We start from the raw sequence: 19,013 nt of genomic DNA on the forward strand, positions 1-19,013 counted from the left end.
AATGGAAGTGGTGAAAAGCAGAAGTCCTGCTCACAGCAAAAATACTTTGACAAAAGAAGAGGTCAGTAGGTTACACTGTACTTTGCATTAAAGAAAAGATACCTCCCATAGACCTACTCCTTTCAAAGTTGCTGTGGCCTTACAAATAAGAGCACTTTGTTTAAATATGTGGATATTTTGAATACTTCCTTTTGCCAGAACAGGGCAGTCCTCAAAAACGAAAAAAGGCGCTTTTAAGTGTAAAAAAGTGTTTCTTCTCAACTTTACAAAGCATACCCTCCTCCAGAGTGAGCGCAGTTAAAAGACATAGTAACAGGAAACTTACTTACTTACTCTCCGTTTCAAACAAATCGCTTTTGTTTGACTGAAAAACCATCTCACTGTACGAACTTTTTCCATGACCGCAGTAAACTACAACTCCCAGCAGCCTCATTTCCGTCTTGAGAACATTCCAGCCAATCAGAAACCTTGTGGATTTATGGTAGCTATCTGGGGCATGGGGCCAGCGCGTCTAGCCAGCTCAAAGTGCCACGACTTCACAGCAGACCGAGGATTCTCCAGCGGAGTCAGGAGGAGAGCACTGGAAAAAAAGACAAGTTAGCCAGATAGCTGGAAATATAGGTAGCTTTGCTCAAAAGTCACTTCATCTATAACTCGACCTCAGTATATTCCCTTTGAAGCGAGCAGACGTAGCGTTATCAGCGCCGGGGTAAGCGTGGGATTCTTGGAATTTTTTTATTCATTGAACCATCTTTAGCTAGCTTGGAAAGCTGTTAACTGTTAGCCCCTAAGAAAACTACTGCCATAGAAACAGACCAGACGGAAGTTATTTAAAATGATTTTAGACCTTTTTCTCGCTAACTGTTTAGTCTGCATTTTTATTACAGCTTGTGTTGTCCATTTTTGTTGCGTAAGCGACGCTTATTGTGCAGGACGTTAGCCAATTTCATTGATTCATAGTGTTAGCTGCAGTGCTAGCTGGTAAGTATTGATTAAAACCATATAAAATTTAAAATAAATAAATAAATGAAATACTTGGAGCATTTGCACATCACTGTGCTTTAATGCGCGGCACGAGAAATAGGGTGCTCATAACGGTTTGTAAACTTTGAATAATCCCTTTCACTTGTGGTTTTGGGATAATTTTAGGATTAGCTTGAATAAACTATCTTTGAAGTTATTGAAGTCGATGTGTGTGTATTAGATTATGGGGAACAAGTAAGCTGTTATTATATACATCTTTTTAAAACCTTCACGACTTATTCAATTTCACGCCTTTTATCTGAAGACAGTTTAAATATCTTCAGTACACCCTCTATGAGAACCACTATAGCCATGAATTAAAGTCAGATATCTTAGGCTCTGTCTGAGGGATGTGTTTTTCGTAACAAAGGTGCACTTCTATATAACAGTTGGGGTCGAGTTGGCTTTCTTTCAGTCCTCTTCTTCAGTTCAGCCTGAGTAAAGATGCGCTGGTGTGTGACATCACAGATAGGAGGCAGGGCCGTACCTTCCCCTTTGAGTCTAGCTTATAGACCCTGCAATGAACAGGGACTCTGGACTCTTATTCTGCACTTTTCCTTTCCGTGTCACGTTGCTTTGTTTTAAAACAATAAACCTCTACATGTGTTGGCTTCTTGTGTTTATGCATTTTCTGTTAAGATAACATATCTGTTCCAGATATAAATGATAATTCTGCTAGAATAAATCAAGGTGTTTTAGTGACCCGCAAAAAACAGTCAGCCAACATTTCACCCTGCAGGTGAAATGTTCTGGTCTGTGAGAAGAACTTTTAAGAGCCTTGAAGAAAAAGCTGAATACTCTTGAAGGCATTTACTTTAACCACAAGTCAGCTTATGGAAATCTCTGCATTTTCTGTGTGTATTACATTGGTTTGTAACCATTTTTGATATGATCGATCAATTTTTTGAGCATCTGTTTCAAAAAAGTTTTTGATTTTGCTTCAGAAGATATCGTGCCCAAAAGTATGGACCTGTTCTGTTATAAAAATGCAGTAATCAAAATGATAATTCTAATGTTAAAAAAGTGAATGGCTTTAAATGACACTTTGTCTGAGGTTATCGCTCTTGCATTCAGTGTTAAACTGACTGTATGAGATGCAAATAAATGTGAGAAAAACGCATTCAACCCGAAAGTAAGCAACTATTTGGTTTCAGAGTTCAAGATTTATTGTTCTGCTTTCTGTGGCCACAAGTTATTGGACTTGACAGTGACACCTTGAGGCCGTTTGATGTAAAAGCTAGGATTGTTTCTCCTAAGAGCATTAATGGTAATTCTGTCTGATCAGTTGCTTTGCTAAAGCAGCTAATGTTACTTACATTTTTTTCTTTGGTAATATTACAATTTTGTCTGAGTATGAATGACAAAGTGAATCCCCCCCCCCCCCCCCCCCCCCCCCTTTATTTTTATTTTCCAGGTTTACTAAAATTTAGCCATGGATATCTATGACCCCCAGACCCTTGGGATTATGGTTTTTGGTGGATTCATGGTGATCTCTGCTGTTGGGATTGCCCTCGTCTCCACCTTCTCCATGAAGGAGACCTCTTATGAGGAGGCCCTGGCTAAACAGCGCAGAGAACTGGGTAAGACACAGTCTGTTCGCACTGAGAAAAAGAAAAAGGACAAAGTGTCTGAGAAGAAGAACCGTGGAAAGAAGAAAGATGAAAAGCCCAATGGGAAGATCCCAGAGCAGGAGAAAGCTGAAGACGTTTCTGAAGGCGATGCCGACACTGACGCTGACATAGTCAGTGAGGGTGTAACTGCGCCAACTGTAGCTCCTTCTGTTTCTGTGCCTGTCTCCACTTTTGAAGTTGCAGCAGAGATGCAGCCCAAGTCTGCTGCTGAACCAAACCCAGCTCCTGAGCCCTCACCTGCACCTTCACCTAAAGAGAAGAAGAAGAAGCAGAAAGTGGCAAAGGTTGAGCCAGCTTCAACCCAGTCATCTGTAGTTGTGTCTGAACCGATCAAGTCCTCTGCAGCTTCTGCCGTAACCCAGGCTCCAGTCTCTGCCCCAACGAAGGTAACTGCTCCATCCTCTGCACCTGCTTCAGCCAAGGCCGCTCCTCCACCTGCTTCAGCCAAGGCCGCTCCTCCACCTGCTTCAGCCAAGTGTACTCCTCCACCTGCTTCAGCCAAGGCCGCTCCTCCACCTGCTTCAGCCAAGGCCGCTCCTCCACCTGCTTCAACGAAGTCTGCTCCTGCTCCAACTTCTACAACAGCCAAGTCCTCTTCAACCAAATCTTCCACTTCTGCTGCTCCTGCATCAGCTAAGCCTGCCCCTGTCACATCCAAATCTGCTCCAGCACCAACCAAGTCTGTACCAGCTCCATCTAAAACTGCTCCGGTGCTGGAGGCTGTCACTAAAGATGTCCCAGTGATGGCTGTGCCCCCGGTGGGATCCCAGCAGGCTCCCTCTGTTGCAGCAAAAGCACAAGAACCCAAGAAAAAGGCATCAAAGAAGAAGACTGAGCCTGGTAAGCATTTATATTTTAGAGATCTCTGATTACTGTGTACTAGATGTTGCAAAATGTAGTATTATTAATCTTATTTTAATATTTATATAGTTTAATTTTAAAGTTATTAAAGAAAGAGGAATGGCTCCGAAACAGGCAGTCTACACACGGTAGATGACAATGCACATAGCTCTACAGAAACCGCAGCTTTAGTTTCAGATATGACCACAGTGCTGCACTGGCTGCTTTTTATTATGCTAATATGTCCCTTCATTTCCCTCACATATGTCTTTCTGGCATCTTTTACCTCTTCCAAAGAGATGTGAGGGAGAGATGAATGGGAATCCTTGGTTCCAGTGCTGGTGATTTTCTGTGTGTGCATACAGAATACTTTTTAGGATGCACGTGTTTCCTTGCTCTAAGCTCCTCTCGAAGCCTCCTCCCTGCTCTTTTTGAGGCACATTTAAGGGACTGGTCCATCTCCAGTGGTGGAGGAGGAATGAGTTCACATCAGTGTAAAACAGAAGATCTAATGTTGTACATGTTCCAAAATGAGAAGTACTCACTGTCTTTACTTCCTTGGTAACCCTTCATATGTTTTAGATATCGACATTTTTTTCTGGGAAGCTGGTTGTTTGCTCTTTGATTAACTCTACAAGCAGCTATTCTTTAATGTAAACAAGACATTGTTTGCTCAACGCAAAGGCCTGCTATTATGCTATGCAGCTATCTGCTGTTACTGTTACAGTTTCTATAATAGCCCTTCTCATTTAAATCAATGGAAATGGCAGGAACTACATTAGCCATAACACTGGTTGTTGTAGTGAGAGTTTAATGTTTAAGAGTTGGCTTGCATACACATACTTACAATCTAAGTCAGGAATAACTTGTCAGTACTGATGAACTTGAGCTGTGGACTTGTGGAAATAGTGCCAATGGCAGTGGTGGGTAACGTCTGGCACTCAGCTCTGGAGGACAGAGAGCACACCAGCTTGTCCAAACACTGTTGCTCTGTTTTGTTAACTTACAAAGCCTCTCAGTGCTGCTGACAATGAGAAGAGAGGTGGGGTCGGCTTTCTCACTTGCCTGAGGCTTGTCTCCGCCTGGTGCCACAATGCCCCATTATTTTGCCATCTGAAAATGCCCAGGGCCCCAGACCCAAAGGACATGTTGTAGCATTGTCCTTTTCCTAAGGTGGTGTGAGAGAATTCAGTCACCTTTGTCTAGACCACCTTATTTTAGATATTAATTAATTCTGAGTTTATTTAATTCTTCTGCATTATTCTGTGTTTGCCTTTGCAGTTGCAGCAGTGGATTCTGCCGATGCTCCGCTGTACCTGCCTTATAAGGCCCTGGTATCAACCATCAGCAGCATGGTGTTCAGTGAGGGAGAGGCACACAGGCTCATCGAGATTCTGTCTGAGAAAGTTGGCATCATCCAGGACACCTGGCACAAGGTATGGAACAGCAGAGTCAGTGAAGGAAAAGCCTCACAAAAGAACATAGTTCACTGAATACATTTGAGAGTTGAAGAAAGATTCATTCTTTTGCATCTCTCTGTGTGTTTGTTTGTGTGTTTAGGCCACTCAGAAAGGAGACCCAGTGGCCATGCTGAAGAAGCAGCTGGACGAGCGAGAGAAACAGCTGGCAGCAGAGCAAGAGGATGCTTCTGCAGTAAAGAATCGTCTTCGAGAGCTCACCAAGGTCAGACATAGAAGAGTCTCAAAAACAGCAGGTCTACCCAGTGAGACTATTATTACTCATAATATGGACGAGAATCATAGCTGCATTTAAATCCTTATTATAACTAAGCCTGAAAGTGTGGTTTGGCATTGTGGCAGCAGATAAAGAAACTAAATTAAAAGGACTAATATCCTGTTGCCATGACTGTGCACTGACAGCTGCACTAGTCTTCTTTTGTCCTGAGGGTGGCACTATTGGGAAGCTAACTTTATCAGGTTACAATAGAGAAAAAAAATCTTTAAGATGCAGGGGCAGTAGTTTCACTTTGATTTGGTAGCCACTGCTCTGTTTTACACCGTATTATGATATATTTTTTAAAAACCTGATTGGTAGGTGCTAAGTGAGAGGTAAAGCCAATAATATGTTCCAAAATTTATAATCCTCTCCTCTCTCGTGAGATTGATGGACAGTTGGTGAGATTTCATTCTTAAGTGACTTGTTGTAACACAATGAACGTGAATCCTTTCTCTGATTGTGCCGTCCATTTATCAGGAGTTGTCTGCTGAGAAGGCCAAGGTGGCCAGCGTAGAGACGAGGCTGAGTTCTCAGCTGAGTAAGAGAGAGCAAGAAATGGTTGCTCTGCAGGCTCGCATGCAGGCCAGCTACCAGGACCACGTAGCCCAAACGCAGAGACTCAATGCAAAGGTCAGTTTAATACACATTACATTGAATTTAAAAATCAAACAGGTATATTTGTGTTTGCGTTGTATTATTTTATGGTTCTCTGAGTAATCTGACTCCTGTTAGAAAGGAAGATTTAGTTTACTCTTGAAACACATTAAACATTACTCTTGTGAAAGAGCAGTAGCACCAGGCTTAATGGTTTCTTTAGCAACATTAAAAAAAAATCTTAAAAATGACTGCAGATCCTAAGCCTTCAGGACCAGCTGGAAAAAGGCCCCAATGCCCAACTTGCTCGCCTACAGCAGGAGAACTCCATCCTGCGTGATGCGCTCAACCAGGCTACGAGTCAAGCCGAGAGCAAGTGAGTTTTTACCAAACGCTGACACGGTAACTGGACTAGTATGGGGCATTAAGAGATTTTTACCTCTTTATAAATACATTAAGTTTTAACTTCAGTACAGTGTGTACTGATTCAGATTCTTTTTATAACAGGTCTGAAGGTTGACTCAGGCTTGAAAGGCATGTGTCTTTACTCTTGAGCTGATGTCTGTCTCCCCTCTGCCCTCAGACAAAATGCAGAGCTGGCCAAGCTGCGACAGGAATGTGCAAAGTTAACCAAGGAACTCGGAGAGAAGACGGAGAGTGTGCTTGCAGATGAGAACATAAGGAAAGGGCTGGAGGCCAAGGTCTCTGCTGCTGAGAAGGAGCTCTCACAGTTTCAGGTTGGCTGCATTATCTTTATTATCACTACATAAGACCTGATTTTTTTTTTTTTTTTTCCCTGTCTGTTTTGCTATGGGACCACATTTATTCTAGCTTTTTTTATATAATCTTGTTTCTGCAGCGAGTTGGTGTCTGAGCATCTACAAAATGCAAGCCTAGGCCTTTCCCCACCAATCTCTAGACTCTCTAATGTTAAGGGACGTCTAATTGCCTTGTAATCATAGAGCCTAGGGCCGAGAATGGAATGCAGCTGTAACAATGACGGGGGCTGTAGGTGCCAGCTGGAATGCGTTCATGTCCGAGCATCGCTCCTCCCCAGCCTGTTGTAATCGGCCATAAAAACGTGACACCATTTCCAGTTTTCAGGCAGGAAGTACAACAGTGTGTTTTGGTCTGTTAATTTCCTTGTTTTATGCACTATCAGCCCACACAGTCCCACTCATGGAATGCTGCTGCTCTGAGCTATTACTGGTAATGTGGAACAAGTGAGTCAGCACTTCTCACAAGTCAAGTGTGCCTTTTGTTTAATCATTTACTTACTGCCCTCCCAGCAGTCTAAAGTCTTTGTACATATTATGCAACAAATCACGCTCACATGATGAAAGAGTTATATTTTTTTGGACTGTGACTATCAACAACATGGAGACAAAGGAAATTCTGTCATTTCCAAATCAAATCTCCTCCTGTGATGCTCGTAGAAAGAACTGCTTAGCTTAGAAATAAGATGTCTGTTTAATGTAACTGTTAATATTTTTTCTTTTTGTGACATTTTCTGTTGGCTCTTTCTTTTTGTGGAACTTTTAAGGATGCATATGACTCAATGCTGTCAGTTACAAGAAAAGTTTTAGTGATACTTTGCTGCCCTCTGCTGTTTGTAACAACTTAATTTCTTCTTCAGACCAGCCATGCAGAGAAAGAACAGGCATTGCAGAGGAAATTGGAGGAGGTGTGTGAGGAACTCAGAACAACACAGAGTAGAAATGGCAGCCTGCAGGCAACTTTGGACAAGGCCCAACAGGACAGTGGCACACTCTCAGGTCAGTGAGCAAAGGCTATCATATTTAAATGTTGGCATTTTTTTATGTCAGTAGTTTAAATAGAAAAATTAATCTTAGACAAGTCTTAGTCAAAGTATTTAAAGCTAAAGATTAACTTGCAAGTTTTTATTTCTACAGAGTTTCAAGTACGTGTTAAGAAGTTGGAGGCTGAGCTCAAGGAGCGTTCTGCTCAGGTGGATGCCTTCACTGTCCAGCTGGAGGAGACAAAGAAAGAGAAAAGACAGCTTGAACAGCAGGTGGCGTCAATCAACTCCCTGTTGGAGGCCAGTCAGAATAAAAAGGAGGAGGATAACAAACAGGTAAAAGTATTTTAAGTTTGACCTCTATGAAAGAGATGACTAATACGTAACCACACCTAAAATTGCTGACTAGTATGTAGTCACACCTAAAGATGTTTGTTATTTTTACATTTTCCAGGTGAACTCTGAAGATGTGGAACGTCTAAAGATCAGGTAGGTGTTTACTCTTCCTCTCTCATAAATCAATATCACATCCAATGCTGGTTTATTCACTTTCTAAATATCACGCCCTTATGTACAGCTTGCAAGAGAGAGAGAGCCAGTTAAATGTGCTTCACGAGGAACTGAAGCAACTGCAGATAAAGAAGGAAGCTGCTGTAAGCACTGCATGCATTTGACATTTAATTTGTTACCAAAAAGTATCACTTCTCAGTTTCTCAGGATAAATATAGATCGCAAAAAATGGGCTAATGGCAAATAATGTTCCCTTTCAATAGGAGAACACTATTGCTGAGCTTGAGCAAAGAAATAAGAGGTAAGGTGCTTTATAATTATCTTGGGCTAATAGAAAGTGCAGGTTGGTTTTGTTATGATTTATACCTCTGTGTAAATTGTGTAACCTTTTAGTGAAGATGTCAGTCAGGTCACAGCACTTCAGGATGAACTCAAAAACCTCAAAGAAGAAATGGTGACACTGAAGAACACACAAGTAAGCGTTCCTGTCGATGTGCATGATTCTGCTTTTAGAGCTGCCCAGAAAGAAAAAAATTGATTTGCATGTTGTTCCTGTTTCAGCAGTCAGATGGCTCTGCAGAGCTTGCACTACTACAGAACAGGTAATGCACTTAAATGTTGCTGTTCTGCCTTAACAGGCAAATCGTACACACAGGTTAATAAGTCTGCCACATGTAAAGATCAGCCTCGCATAAAATTAGGTCAGTTATTTACATCTGTTTTGTCTTTTGTTTGCTTTAATAGTTTGACTGAAAAGGATGCTCTGGTCACGTCATTACAAGATGAACTGAGGGTAGCAAAAGAGAAGGTTGCCACTCACGCGGTAAGTCTTTTCACCTGCTGGTGGCTTATCAGCGGAAACCAGTTTGCTGCCAGTCACCTTACTGATAATGTCGTTCACTGCTTAAACAGAACACTGCGGCAGAACTGGCAGCTTTTCAAAATGAAACCAAAGAAGCTCTCCAGACACTTTTCCCACAGATACCTGTAGAGACAGAGCAGGTAAGAAAGGGGGATTTCACTGGGAGAGTTGCTGAATGAGCTTTTTATTCCAAAACAGGTGATAATGTGCCTGTGACTCATTTATGCCTACTTTTTCTCCTCTTAGTTAAACTGGTTAAAAGTGTTTACACAGAACGCTCAGGGAGCTCTGAGCCAGGAGTCTCAGTCAAACACAGCACATTCAGTAAGCCACTTTACACTGTTTCCACATACTGGTTTAAAGTAACCTGGCAGAAGAGGTTGTGAATGTTTGTGGTTTGTTATAGGAGTTGCTTGAGAAACTGAAGGAGGGGGAGGAAAGCCATGGTTCCCTGCAGGCTGAATGTGAACAGTACAGGACAGTACTGGCTGAAACTGTACGTTTCTAAAATCCAGTGGTGAATTACGGATTACAAAGTTGATATGGTCCATCTATAGATCTCTCCATTTTCTCCTTTAGGAAGGAATGCTGAAACATCTTCAGAAGAGTGTGGAGGAGGAAGAGCTCGTATGGAAATCCAAGATGGCTAACTCAGAGGAACAGCTGAAAGAGGTGACTAATAATACCTACTAAAAATTTTATCTTTATCTTGACTTTAAAAACAATGTCACTTTCAGGGGTTTTCAAAACTAATTTACGGTATCTTGTTACATTGCCAGGCTTTGCAGAAAGTCAGTAAGCTGGAAGCAGAAAACCAAAGTATAGAACAGGTGAGGATTTCTCCACTCTATTTAAATCACCTCCTGGGGGTAAGTTGGCATGTTTTAAGTTGTCTTTTTTTTTTTCTCTACAGTTGAAGGAGCAGATGATGCTTCTGGAAGCCCAGCTGGAAAAGCAGACAGACAGTCATCTAATCTCAGAGGAGATGGAGCAGGTACACAAGCAGCTAAGATCTTTAGCAGGCTTACTAGAATTGTATTATATTTATATTAAATGACAGAAACTTGTATATTACTGGCATAGTTTCACCTTTATTCTTGCATTCAGGCTATACACCTGGTTTCTTGACTAGTTAAAAAACAACTTCCATGCATTTATTAAAGTGCAAATGTAACACACTGATGTAGAAGTCTCAAAAACGTACAAAAGCTTCCTTTATCAAATATGATACACAAGAGTTAAGGGGTTAAGCTGGAGAATATCTAATAATAAATTTGCTGAGTTATCTGTTCATATTTAAAATGATGTGTTCATTTACATATTTTGTTCCACTTAAAACAACAACACTAACATTGGCTCCTGCCTGTGCTCTGCTCTGCTCTGCGTTCAGCTGAAGCTGCAGCTGTCGGAGTGTCAGAGCCAGCTGGATTTGGCCCGGAAGGAGGCCAAGGCACACAAGGAGGAGCTCGCACAGGTGACTACACCGCCGTGACTCACTTTCCCATCGTCTAGCCAATAATATGTAAAGCATTCTTATGAAAGTGTACTTGAGTTGAGAGGAGGGAATTTTCGTTAAGGAATCCATGCGACTCATGACTTCACATGCAGAACCAGCTCAGTAAGCTGTCACTGACTTATGAGTGCCAAGCGAGAGATTCATGGATGGAGGTTACGTAAACAGTGACGAGCGGCGGCTTCCTTTTTCAGGTCAGAGAGCAGCTGAGCGAGATCACGCTGCGGGCCCAGCAAGAACAGAATGGCCCGGCTGAGGCTCAACCCACTCAGGTCAGGGTGCAAATGTCACCCTTCACTTCCTGTTAGAGAGTACTGGACAGTGACATGAACGGCTTAAATAAATCTCCTTTGTTTTTTGTTTTTTTTTAACATTTCCTTCACAATTGGGTTTGGTTCCATTTAATAGGACATCGAATTAAATTTGCAAGGATCCAGATGTGTGTTGTCATGTGAATTAGAAACACATTTGGTCATTTCCTTCTCCTAAATGACGGATCTTCCATGAAAAACAAGTCCTGATGACTCCGATATAGTAGGGCTGTAATTCCGGTCCGTCCAGTACTCCTCCAGCAGGGCAGCTGTTTATGCTAACCACTGCTTGCACTAACAGAGTGAGCCTAACTCTTAACTGCTGCTGATTCTCCACTTGCATGCTCACCTCTGTTTTGTTTCCTGATATTTGTTTATATGTTTAAAAGCCCAGAAACCTCGTGTTTGATTTTAGTCTTTCACCTAGAAACAGCGAGAGAAAGTACTAACTCGGTCCACAGGTTGAGCAGCTTTTGATTTATGTATGTTGGTGTGTGCACAGTGCTGGCAATTTAACAAAAGAATGTTTGTTTACGCATCACTGTGCTGCTTATTAGTGTGTGTGTGTGTATGTGTGTATTTATAGTGTGCCTCTGTCTGCCGCCAGGTCCAGAACGAGTTGAGCCAGACGGCAGAGAAGCTGCACGGGGAGGCGACCCACAGGCAGCAGCTCTCAGAAGAGTATGAGAAGGTATCAGCTACAGTCTGTGCAGTATTTATGTTCTTCTTACACCTTTACGTTTCTCTTAAGTTCGCAGTGGATAACAGAGATGTGTGCTGTCAACTTTCAGGCCCAAAAAACTGTAGCAGAACTTCAGGCTCAACTGGATCTTTTAAAGGATTCCTCAGAGTCGCCACAATCCGACACTGAAGACGTAGCTCAGCTGAAGGTGCGCAATGGCTGCAATAGCGTTTTGTTAGAAAATAGCAACCACTGTTTGTTTGTTTTGTTTAAATTAAACAAAAAGTGCGACCGTGGTTCAAGGCATTGGGAAGCTCATCCTGTAACCGGAAGATTGCCGGTTCGATCTCCAGCTCTGTCTGTCTTGGTCTACCGCCTACTGGTGATGGCGCGATATAGCAGCCTCGCTTCTGTCAGTCTGCCCCAGGGCAGCTGTGGCTACAACTGTAGCTTGCCTCCACCAGTGTGTGAATGTGAGAGTGAATGAATAGTGGAATCGTAAAGTGCTTTGAGGGTCTCAAAAGCGCTATATAAATGCAATCTATTATTATTATTATTATTATTATTATTATTATTATTATTATTATAAAAACTACTGATATGGTTGAAACTGTGCATAAACATACAGATATAGCGAGCATAGTGTGAGCATATTACATGAATAGGGTTGTAGTATTTCATAGGTGAGTGTGTGGCAGGGTTACAGTATAGGATGGATGAGTGCTGGTCTATTATAAATCTTTAACCCTGCAAAGTATGTCAGGATGACAGTGGCCCTGCTTCTAACAAAAGAAACTTGATTGTCATGCAGTCTACACACCAAACAGTGCAGAATGAAAATACATCACCTGGCTCAGAATAGTGCAGCAAAAGAGAGTATAAAGAGGTCATGAGTCAAGTCACTTGACTTGATATAGAACATGGAATGAATAAGCAAGAACAAGATGTGCAAATATGTATAATATATAATAAAAAAAGAATACATCTGTTTATAAAAACATGTAAAGCTCTTTCAAAGTGTTTTTTTTTTTTACCTTAGTTCATTGGTGTCATGTTTGCTCCTGGTTGTTTGAACAGGAGCGCTTGGCGAAGGAGAAGAAACTGTCCAAAGACCTGGGCCAGGCAGCCACTAAGCTCCAGCAGCTTCTTAAAGCTACTCAGGAGCAGCTGACCAAAGAGCGGGAGACGGTGAGAACACTACAGGAGCACCTGGAGAACAAGGTGAGTAAATGCACTCCCAGTGTGTACGCTCATAACCTTTTGTTCTTACATATCTTCATGCTACCATTTCTCATATTTCTTTTCAAGGGAGAATACGTGGAACTGAAGGAAGGAACGTCTGTGTGAGAGGAAGTTCACTGCAGACACTACAAAACTGCCAAATATGCCTTATAATTACCATAGTTATGCATTCCAAAAATTTCTTTTCTTGTACTGTAGTTGATTGCATTTATTGCAGCTGTAGGAATCAAGTATTTGATATTTTTAAAAACATTTCAAACTAAGATTAGAGGAGATAATCCTGCTGCAATCTTTATTAAAACCCACATTCCCTCAACAACTCTGGCTATGTCAGAAGTTATTTATCCCCCTGCCTTCTATTTCTGACATTCCCCCATAGTTCAGTGTTAAAAGGGAAACCGAATGTACGTCAAACGTGCATCAACCTGTGCAATTACTTTGTATGTCTTTTCTATGTGGTTGAATGATGGGAACATAATGTGGTTCATCAGTGCAGGGCCTGCTTTTCCTCTGTAGCTGGTTGCCATTAACACACATTGAATCTGAATTTGTATGAATGAATAAACTACAGTGTTGGCACTCTGTAATGGTGTTCAGTGCGTGTGTGTTGTTGCTGCAATGCAGTCAATGTTGGCAGGAAGCGAAGCATAATGGCACATTTTTAGTTCCGGTGTGATTAAAAACCACACATCTTCAGTCATGTGTCCTGCACAGTACATTTACCTTAAGGCATTCAATAGAGTTTTTATTTATGTTGCACCGATTCTCACAACAGTAGTCCCTGGCATTGCACTACTGTAAAGGACCTTATGGTTTTATAGAGGAAAACTCCAATTCTTTGTTTTTCCTCTAATTATCTTTAAGGAAAGATTGGTAAGAAGAATGTGATAAGTTTTGACATTTGGCTTAGGACCACTACACTCTAAATCATTGTGTCAGGCTTAAAAGCTGTTTGCCAAACCATTGCTATGTGGAGAAAGACTACTGCTATCTACCAGGAAGTCCTGTTAGACAGCAACATGCTCCGTGTACATTTGTCATACAACTGAATGCAGATGTGAAATCCAGCCATAGTGCTCAGACTAAAGACACCTTTAAGGGGGGGAAAAGGTGCCACTGTATTTTCTTAAAGCTTTAATTTCAATAAAACTGTTAGAATTCCCCCAAGAGTGTTTGGCTGTTTCCTTTATGACCACTTCAAGGACTTTACGGAGAGTAGAGTCTCTGAAAAAGAGACTAATTTCATTTTTAGTTCAAGTAAAGTGAGAAAGCTCAAAGTGCGACTTCTTTATAAATAAAAAAGAAAAATATAAATCTAAATGTAGTCAAAGCCTCACTAATTGCGCTTTCAATAAGAGATGTCAAAGTTCCGAGGACTGTTAAACTACTCAACTGCCGTAAATCACTTAGAGGAAAAAAAAAAAAAAGGCGTCGCTGCCGCGCGACTTTTTCTAAATCGCCGTGCGTCATTAGTTCCCTGAAAGCAAAACAGCCAATCACGAACCGACCAGAGCGCCCCTCTTGTTCATCCAGTGTCGTATCAAACCCCGCCAAATTCTAGTGCGATGGTTTCTTTTAGCCCCAATACTCGAAGAGCCACCTGCCTGTGTTTCAGGTCCACTGTGGTGCATGCATTTTTTGGTAAGTAGACAGGGAGGGGGGCAGGCGGTGCTCCCACACGGCTTTAAAAACTGCTTCCTGTTTTCACAAATCAAGTGCCGGAACTGGATTATATTTTGTAATCGAGATCCCCGAAAGTCTCATGACGTTCAGAAACATTCACATGTTGTTTCTGTGGGAAATCTCGACAATTTAAAGTCGAAGACGACTCATTTTTGAATTACGAGGACGTGACATAATATGCAAGGAGCAGTTCTTAGGGATGTGATGCTACAACTAGTAATCAGCAAATAATATCGCTCGGTTTGCTATACATCCAGGCTCCAGCTCTGATTATACATTTTAAGTTACTCCCACCTCTTAAAAGCACCCACTTTTCTACCTGTAATATTTATAAGTCATATCCTGAACACTGAAATATGATAGTTGATACCAAATCATAATTGCACCGGTAAATCAAAACAAGAGGCAAAGAAGATCACACAAACATTGCATTGAGTTTATTTGACAACACATCAACAGTGCAGCAATTCCAGTGATTTGTTTTTCCCTGTACTATAACTCTAGGTGTCCGTCAAAGAAACACCCCTAGGAATATTTCTGTCAAACTTAAATCCCAGCCATTTTGGCACTACAGTAGGTTGTTAATGTTGTTTTACAGCACACGTTTGCTTTCTTGTTGTGGAGAAATATTAAAAAAGACAGACAAGTGGCATATACTGACAAATGCAGGGATTCATGAAGTTTGTATTTACACAGGGGGAAAAAGGAGAAATTTCAAGGTACCAAGAGTCAAAAAAAAAAAAAAAAATCCCCCCTACAAAACCAAAAATGAGTAAAATACCATCTGAACAAGGTTGATTTCACAGTCCGACTGTGTGCCCAGATCGTTTTGTGTCCCTGTGTTAACACTATTAAAATCCCATTCAGAGCCCAAGCCTCCCCCCTACTTTAAGCTTTGTCAACCATCTCCCAACCCCACCCCCAAAAATCACCTTTGACGTACCATTTCAAATCTGTTTAATTGACCTCATTTTGAAACAAGGAAACAAAGCAAAAAATATATATTTTTCATTCATTTATTTATTCCTTATTGCTTAATTCAGTGATCTCACACAGCGTGGCCCTCAAGCTTGACTACACCTTTTCCCATTCTTTCTGCAAAACTTTCCCTGGTTCCATAATCTGAAAGGTCATTCATCTCCAGCATGTGTTTGACTCCTGTTAGAAAAGATAAATAAAACAAAAAGGGAAAGACCAGCTTGTGTTAACAATATCATAGAATTTCAAAGTAAATACACGTAAATAAGAACGTGGCATGTTAAAACATTTTCTAAAAAATTAAAACAAAACACAAAAAACCAACACAAACCTGTTTGGATCTTCTTCAGGGAATCTTTGGAGCTAGCGTATTTCATTTTTTCTTTGATTGGTGCCGTATCAGGAGCCCTAATGAAGAGAAGCCATTATCCGTGTGTCCAAAACAGACTGCTTAAACATTTTTCCTATTCGTGCAAACGTCTCCTTGGAACGACAGACTCTCAAAAGCATCAGAATCCAGACATCATGCTTAGTTCTTTTATTACTTCCTGCAGATCAGTTGGGTGCAGGCAAAAATAAATAAATAAAATAAAAATAAAAATAAATAAATAACATGTAAAAGTGGAGGGAACACTCAGCAGAAATTTGAGGACTTACCACATCACAGCGACCAGTTCTTCTTTTCTACTTGATTCCTTTGTTTCAAAGTGGCAGTCATACATCAAGTAGCGACAGACTTTAGAATCCAGGAGGCTGATGAAGAACTTGAAGACATCGTCCTTGTCTGCCAGGTCTTTCTGACGGTAGATTTTATCGACGACGATGGCGCCCTCGCTGTCATCGATTTTGAATATCACCAATCTTACGCGTTCATTCTGGTCAGCATCATTTTTCACTACTTTCATTTCATTGATGAGGTCCTTAACGGCGTCAGTGACTTTAACTCCAGATGCCTGGTAAAAAGACAAGATATTATAAAAAGGAAAAAACACCTCCCACACACACACACACACACACACACACACCTGCTCCTACTACAGACATGTAGATTTGTGACACGCCTCTCATTTAAACAATGGGATTTATAAAGTTAAGCATTGGGAGTAATTGTATTAAATACCAAGATACAAAATGAGCACTTTAAAATAAATTGGGCTTTGGGTCGTACATCTGCAGATATTCTCAACTTTGACAGTTTGTTCCGAGAGAAAAAGCAGAAATGAAAGATGAAGAAACAGGAAGCTCTTCAAAAAGAGTTCAGCTTTGGCGAGACGTGCTGTTCAGGCAATTAAAATGTGCAAACATTTAACCAACTTTCTTTAAGCAGCAATGTGCCAAAGGGTGTTGCTATTCTTTCCCCAGTTTAAGGCCTTGAATCTGTCACATTCCAGTCATTGTGGAACAAGTTAGCACAAGAAACACCGCCCCAAGGGATTCTCTCTCAACAAGTTTGAAGCACGAACGGAGCTTCCTCCATTTTGGAGGCAAAGCCACACCATGAATGAACAAACCTTCTGCACCAAGAGCAAGCCATCTTCTTATTTCCTTCCACTCCACAGTAATCACATGTAAGCCTTACACCGTTGCTCTACCGACAACCAATTTCACACAGTTTTCACTTTTTTCCTCCTTTTTCCCTCCAAATTTGGTTTTAAAAGGAGGCTTAAAGCTGTCATCACTTCTAAGGCTGCATTGTTTAGCAGAGCACACAAATCACACAAGAGTGGCAGCTCAAGCAAAAAAAAAAAAAAATCCTAGCATAATTCTTTGTGAGAGGTACTCACCATTTTGCTTCTGATGTGTGACGGAAACAGGCAGCAGAGAAAAATGGCAGCAGCAGTTAAAAAGCTGAGGGGTCATAAGGAAGGAGAGCAGGTTGACTCATAGAGGAGGAGCCCTGTTGAATTGAGCACACCTCCAGAAGGCGGCCCAGCCCTCCGTTCCCAGGTGTGACACAGTTTCATCTGCAACCTCAGCATTTGCATTTAATCACAATTATAATTTGAAGCTTAAATCACAAAAAAGGTGTGCGTGTGCTTAAGTGCCTCACACAACGTGAGTGTTTTTTGTTTTCTTTGTTACTTTTACTTCTATGCGCTTTAGTCTTGTTAAGCTTGATATCTTTTATCTTTCTCAGGTGAGGCTCCCAGGTGTTATAGACGGGAGCGGCACATGACGTCCATATATGGAGAACAACCGCGTCTACACTTTTTAAGCCATCTGCAGCTCAGATGGATTTCTATGGCCTTATATGGTAATAGGTAGGATGAGCAAAGAGATGTGTCAAAAGAACTTATTTAGCTACCTGTGGAAACCAGACTGTTTCTGCACAGTGAGCTGTGAGATACACAAATGACTGTTTCAGGCCAAAACCACACTTATATCTGCATGCATATTTGCAACTCGTGAGGGCCGGTTTAGAAGAGCATGTTAGTGTAAATGTTGAGTTGCCGGCTTCGTTTCTTAAAGGTTTTTTTTTTGTGTGTGACTCGGTGATGACTCAGTTTTGTTTTTATAGCTCAGAAAAGTTGCACCGCTGCTCTTAAAGTCATAGCACCACAAGCCCTGTGTTTCTCTCTGTCGCATTGACCTACATGTAAAAGAAGTGTAATCATATGCACATGACATACAAGTGTAAAAGGAAGGAGGGGCCTGACTGGCCCCTACGAGGCCTGCGCCATGACTCTTTGAGCAAGTAATGTGCTAAAACGACAGGTCCAGGCTACAGGGTGTACTTCACTGAGTATCTCTCTACTTTTCTTTGCCCTACTGCCTTACATGCCCACTGCAATTCAGAGACAAATGTAATGTTCACATTTATTTTTTATTTTTTATACTTTTTTTTTTTTTAGATTAGGATAAGTAGTATTCTTGATCTAGATAGGACAATTGATTCCAGGGGGAAGTTCAAGTACACAAGCTCCTCTCCAGAGCCAGGTATTTAAGATTAATTTAGATTACAATGAATAAATTCATCCCAGTAGTGTTTAATCACAAATAACAGGACAAAATCCAAATGAGATTCATGCAAATTTGAAAAGGCTTCCAGTCCTGTCAGAATAACTTTACTGAAAGTTTTTGTTTTTGTGTACTTTAAAATCATACCCGTGCCAGAAGAAAACTGAGTCTCCAATCAATACATTCAGTAACTCATGTAGTAAATCATACTTTCTCTGTCAGCATCTTATCGTATCAGTAGATAACTTTTTCATTCTTTTCTTTTCTAATCCTTTTTAGATAAAGGGCACGGTGCTTTTGTCAGGCCTGTCCTTTTAATGGCACCTCAGACACTATTTTTAAATGCAGATACTCTGCTTCAGCAGCACAGTGGCCTCTCTTCCTCTCTGTGGATTCGTGGTTTACAGAGTCAAGAGTCCCGCCCCACATCCGGACTAACGTCTGTTCCAAAAAGCCAGGGTGTGCAATAAGTACAACGCCTAACATCAGAATTTGTGTCTCGAACAAGACTTATATTTATCCCACAGTTGGGAAGCTGTTTAGCAAAAGGTGTGATCGAACTGAGCACAGAAAACTCTTTCATCAGTGTTCCTGAGATTTTTCTTTTGGTTTTAATTTTTTTGCAAGGCCTGTCTGCCAGAGCTGAAGGCAGCCAGCAGCAGCCACTCTCAAAGTTTTAAAAGAGGAAAT

At 41.2% G+C, this 19,013-nt stretch overlaps 2 protein-coding genes across 4 annotated transcripts; one reads left to right on the forward strand and one right to left on the reverse strand.

Annotated features, from left to right (window-relative positions):
- Positions 1-514: 514 nt before the first annotated feature.
- rrbp1a (ribosome binding protein 1a) lies at positions 515-13,291 on the forward strand. Of its 3 annotated transcripts, none has more exons than XM_080868071.1 (27): positions 515-709; positions 2,438-3,494; positions 4,776-4,930; positions 5,055-5,177; positions 5,709-5,861; positions 6,083-6,201; positions 6,409-6,562; positions 7,462-7,600; positions 7,739-7,920; positions 8,039-8,073; positions 8,162-8,237; positions 8,358-8,395; positions 8,488-8,569; positions 8,656-8,696; positions 8,839-8,917; positions 9,007-9,096; positions 9,203-9,280; positions 9,363-9,452; positions 9,536-9,628; positions 9,736-9,786; positions 9,870-9,950; positions 10,347-10,430; positions 10,664-10,741; positions 11,388-11,471; positions 11,572-11,670; positions 12,540-12,683; positions 12,771-13,291. In XM_080868071.1, the coding sequence occupies exons 2-27, from the start codon at positions 2,456-2,458 to the stop codon at positions 12,807-12,809; spliced, it is 3,426 nt and encodes a 1,141-aa protein (XP_080724197.1). In that variant the 5' UTR covers positions 515-709; positions 2,438-2,455; the 3' UTR covers positions 12,810-13,291. The 3 variants fall into 3 exon arrangements, with proteins under 3 accessions (XP_080724197.1, XP_080724198.1, XP_080724199.1); XM_080868072.1 differs by having other exon boundaries at positions 8,659-8,696; XM_080868073.1 differs by lacking the exon at positions 10,664-10,741.
- A 1,518-nt stretch (positions 13,292-14,809) lies between these two features.
- On the reverse strand, positions 14,810-17,274 carry cfl1l (cofilin 1 (non-muscle), like). The gene is made up of 4 exons (XM_080868248.1): positions 17,150-17,274; positions 16,023-16,318; positions 15,697-15,773; positions 14,810-15,545 (listed from the first exon to the last, which is right to left on the reverse strand). The coding sequence occupies exons 1-4, from the start codon at positions 17,150-17,152 to the stop codon at positions 15,436-15,438; spliced, it is 486 nt and encodes a 161-aa protein (XP_080724374.1). The 5' UTR covers positions 17,153-17,274; the 3' UTR covers positions 14,810-15,435.
- Positions 17,275-19,013: the final 1,739 nt, after the last annotated feature.

This window comes from Rhamphochromis sp. 'chilingali' (assembly GCF_963969265.1).
Source record: "Rhamphochromis sp. 'chilingali' genome assembly, chromosome: 20".
Taxonomy (NCBI): Eukaryota; Metazoa; Chordata; class Actinopteri; order Cichliformes; family Cichlidae; genus Rhamphochromis; species Rhamphochromis sp. 'chilingali'.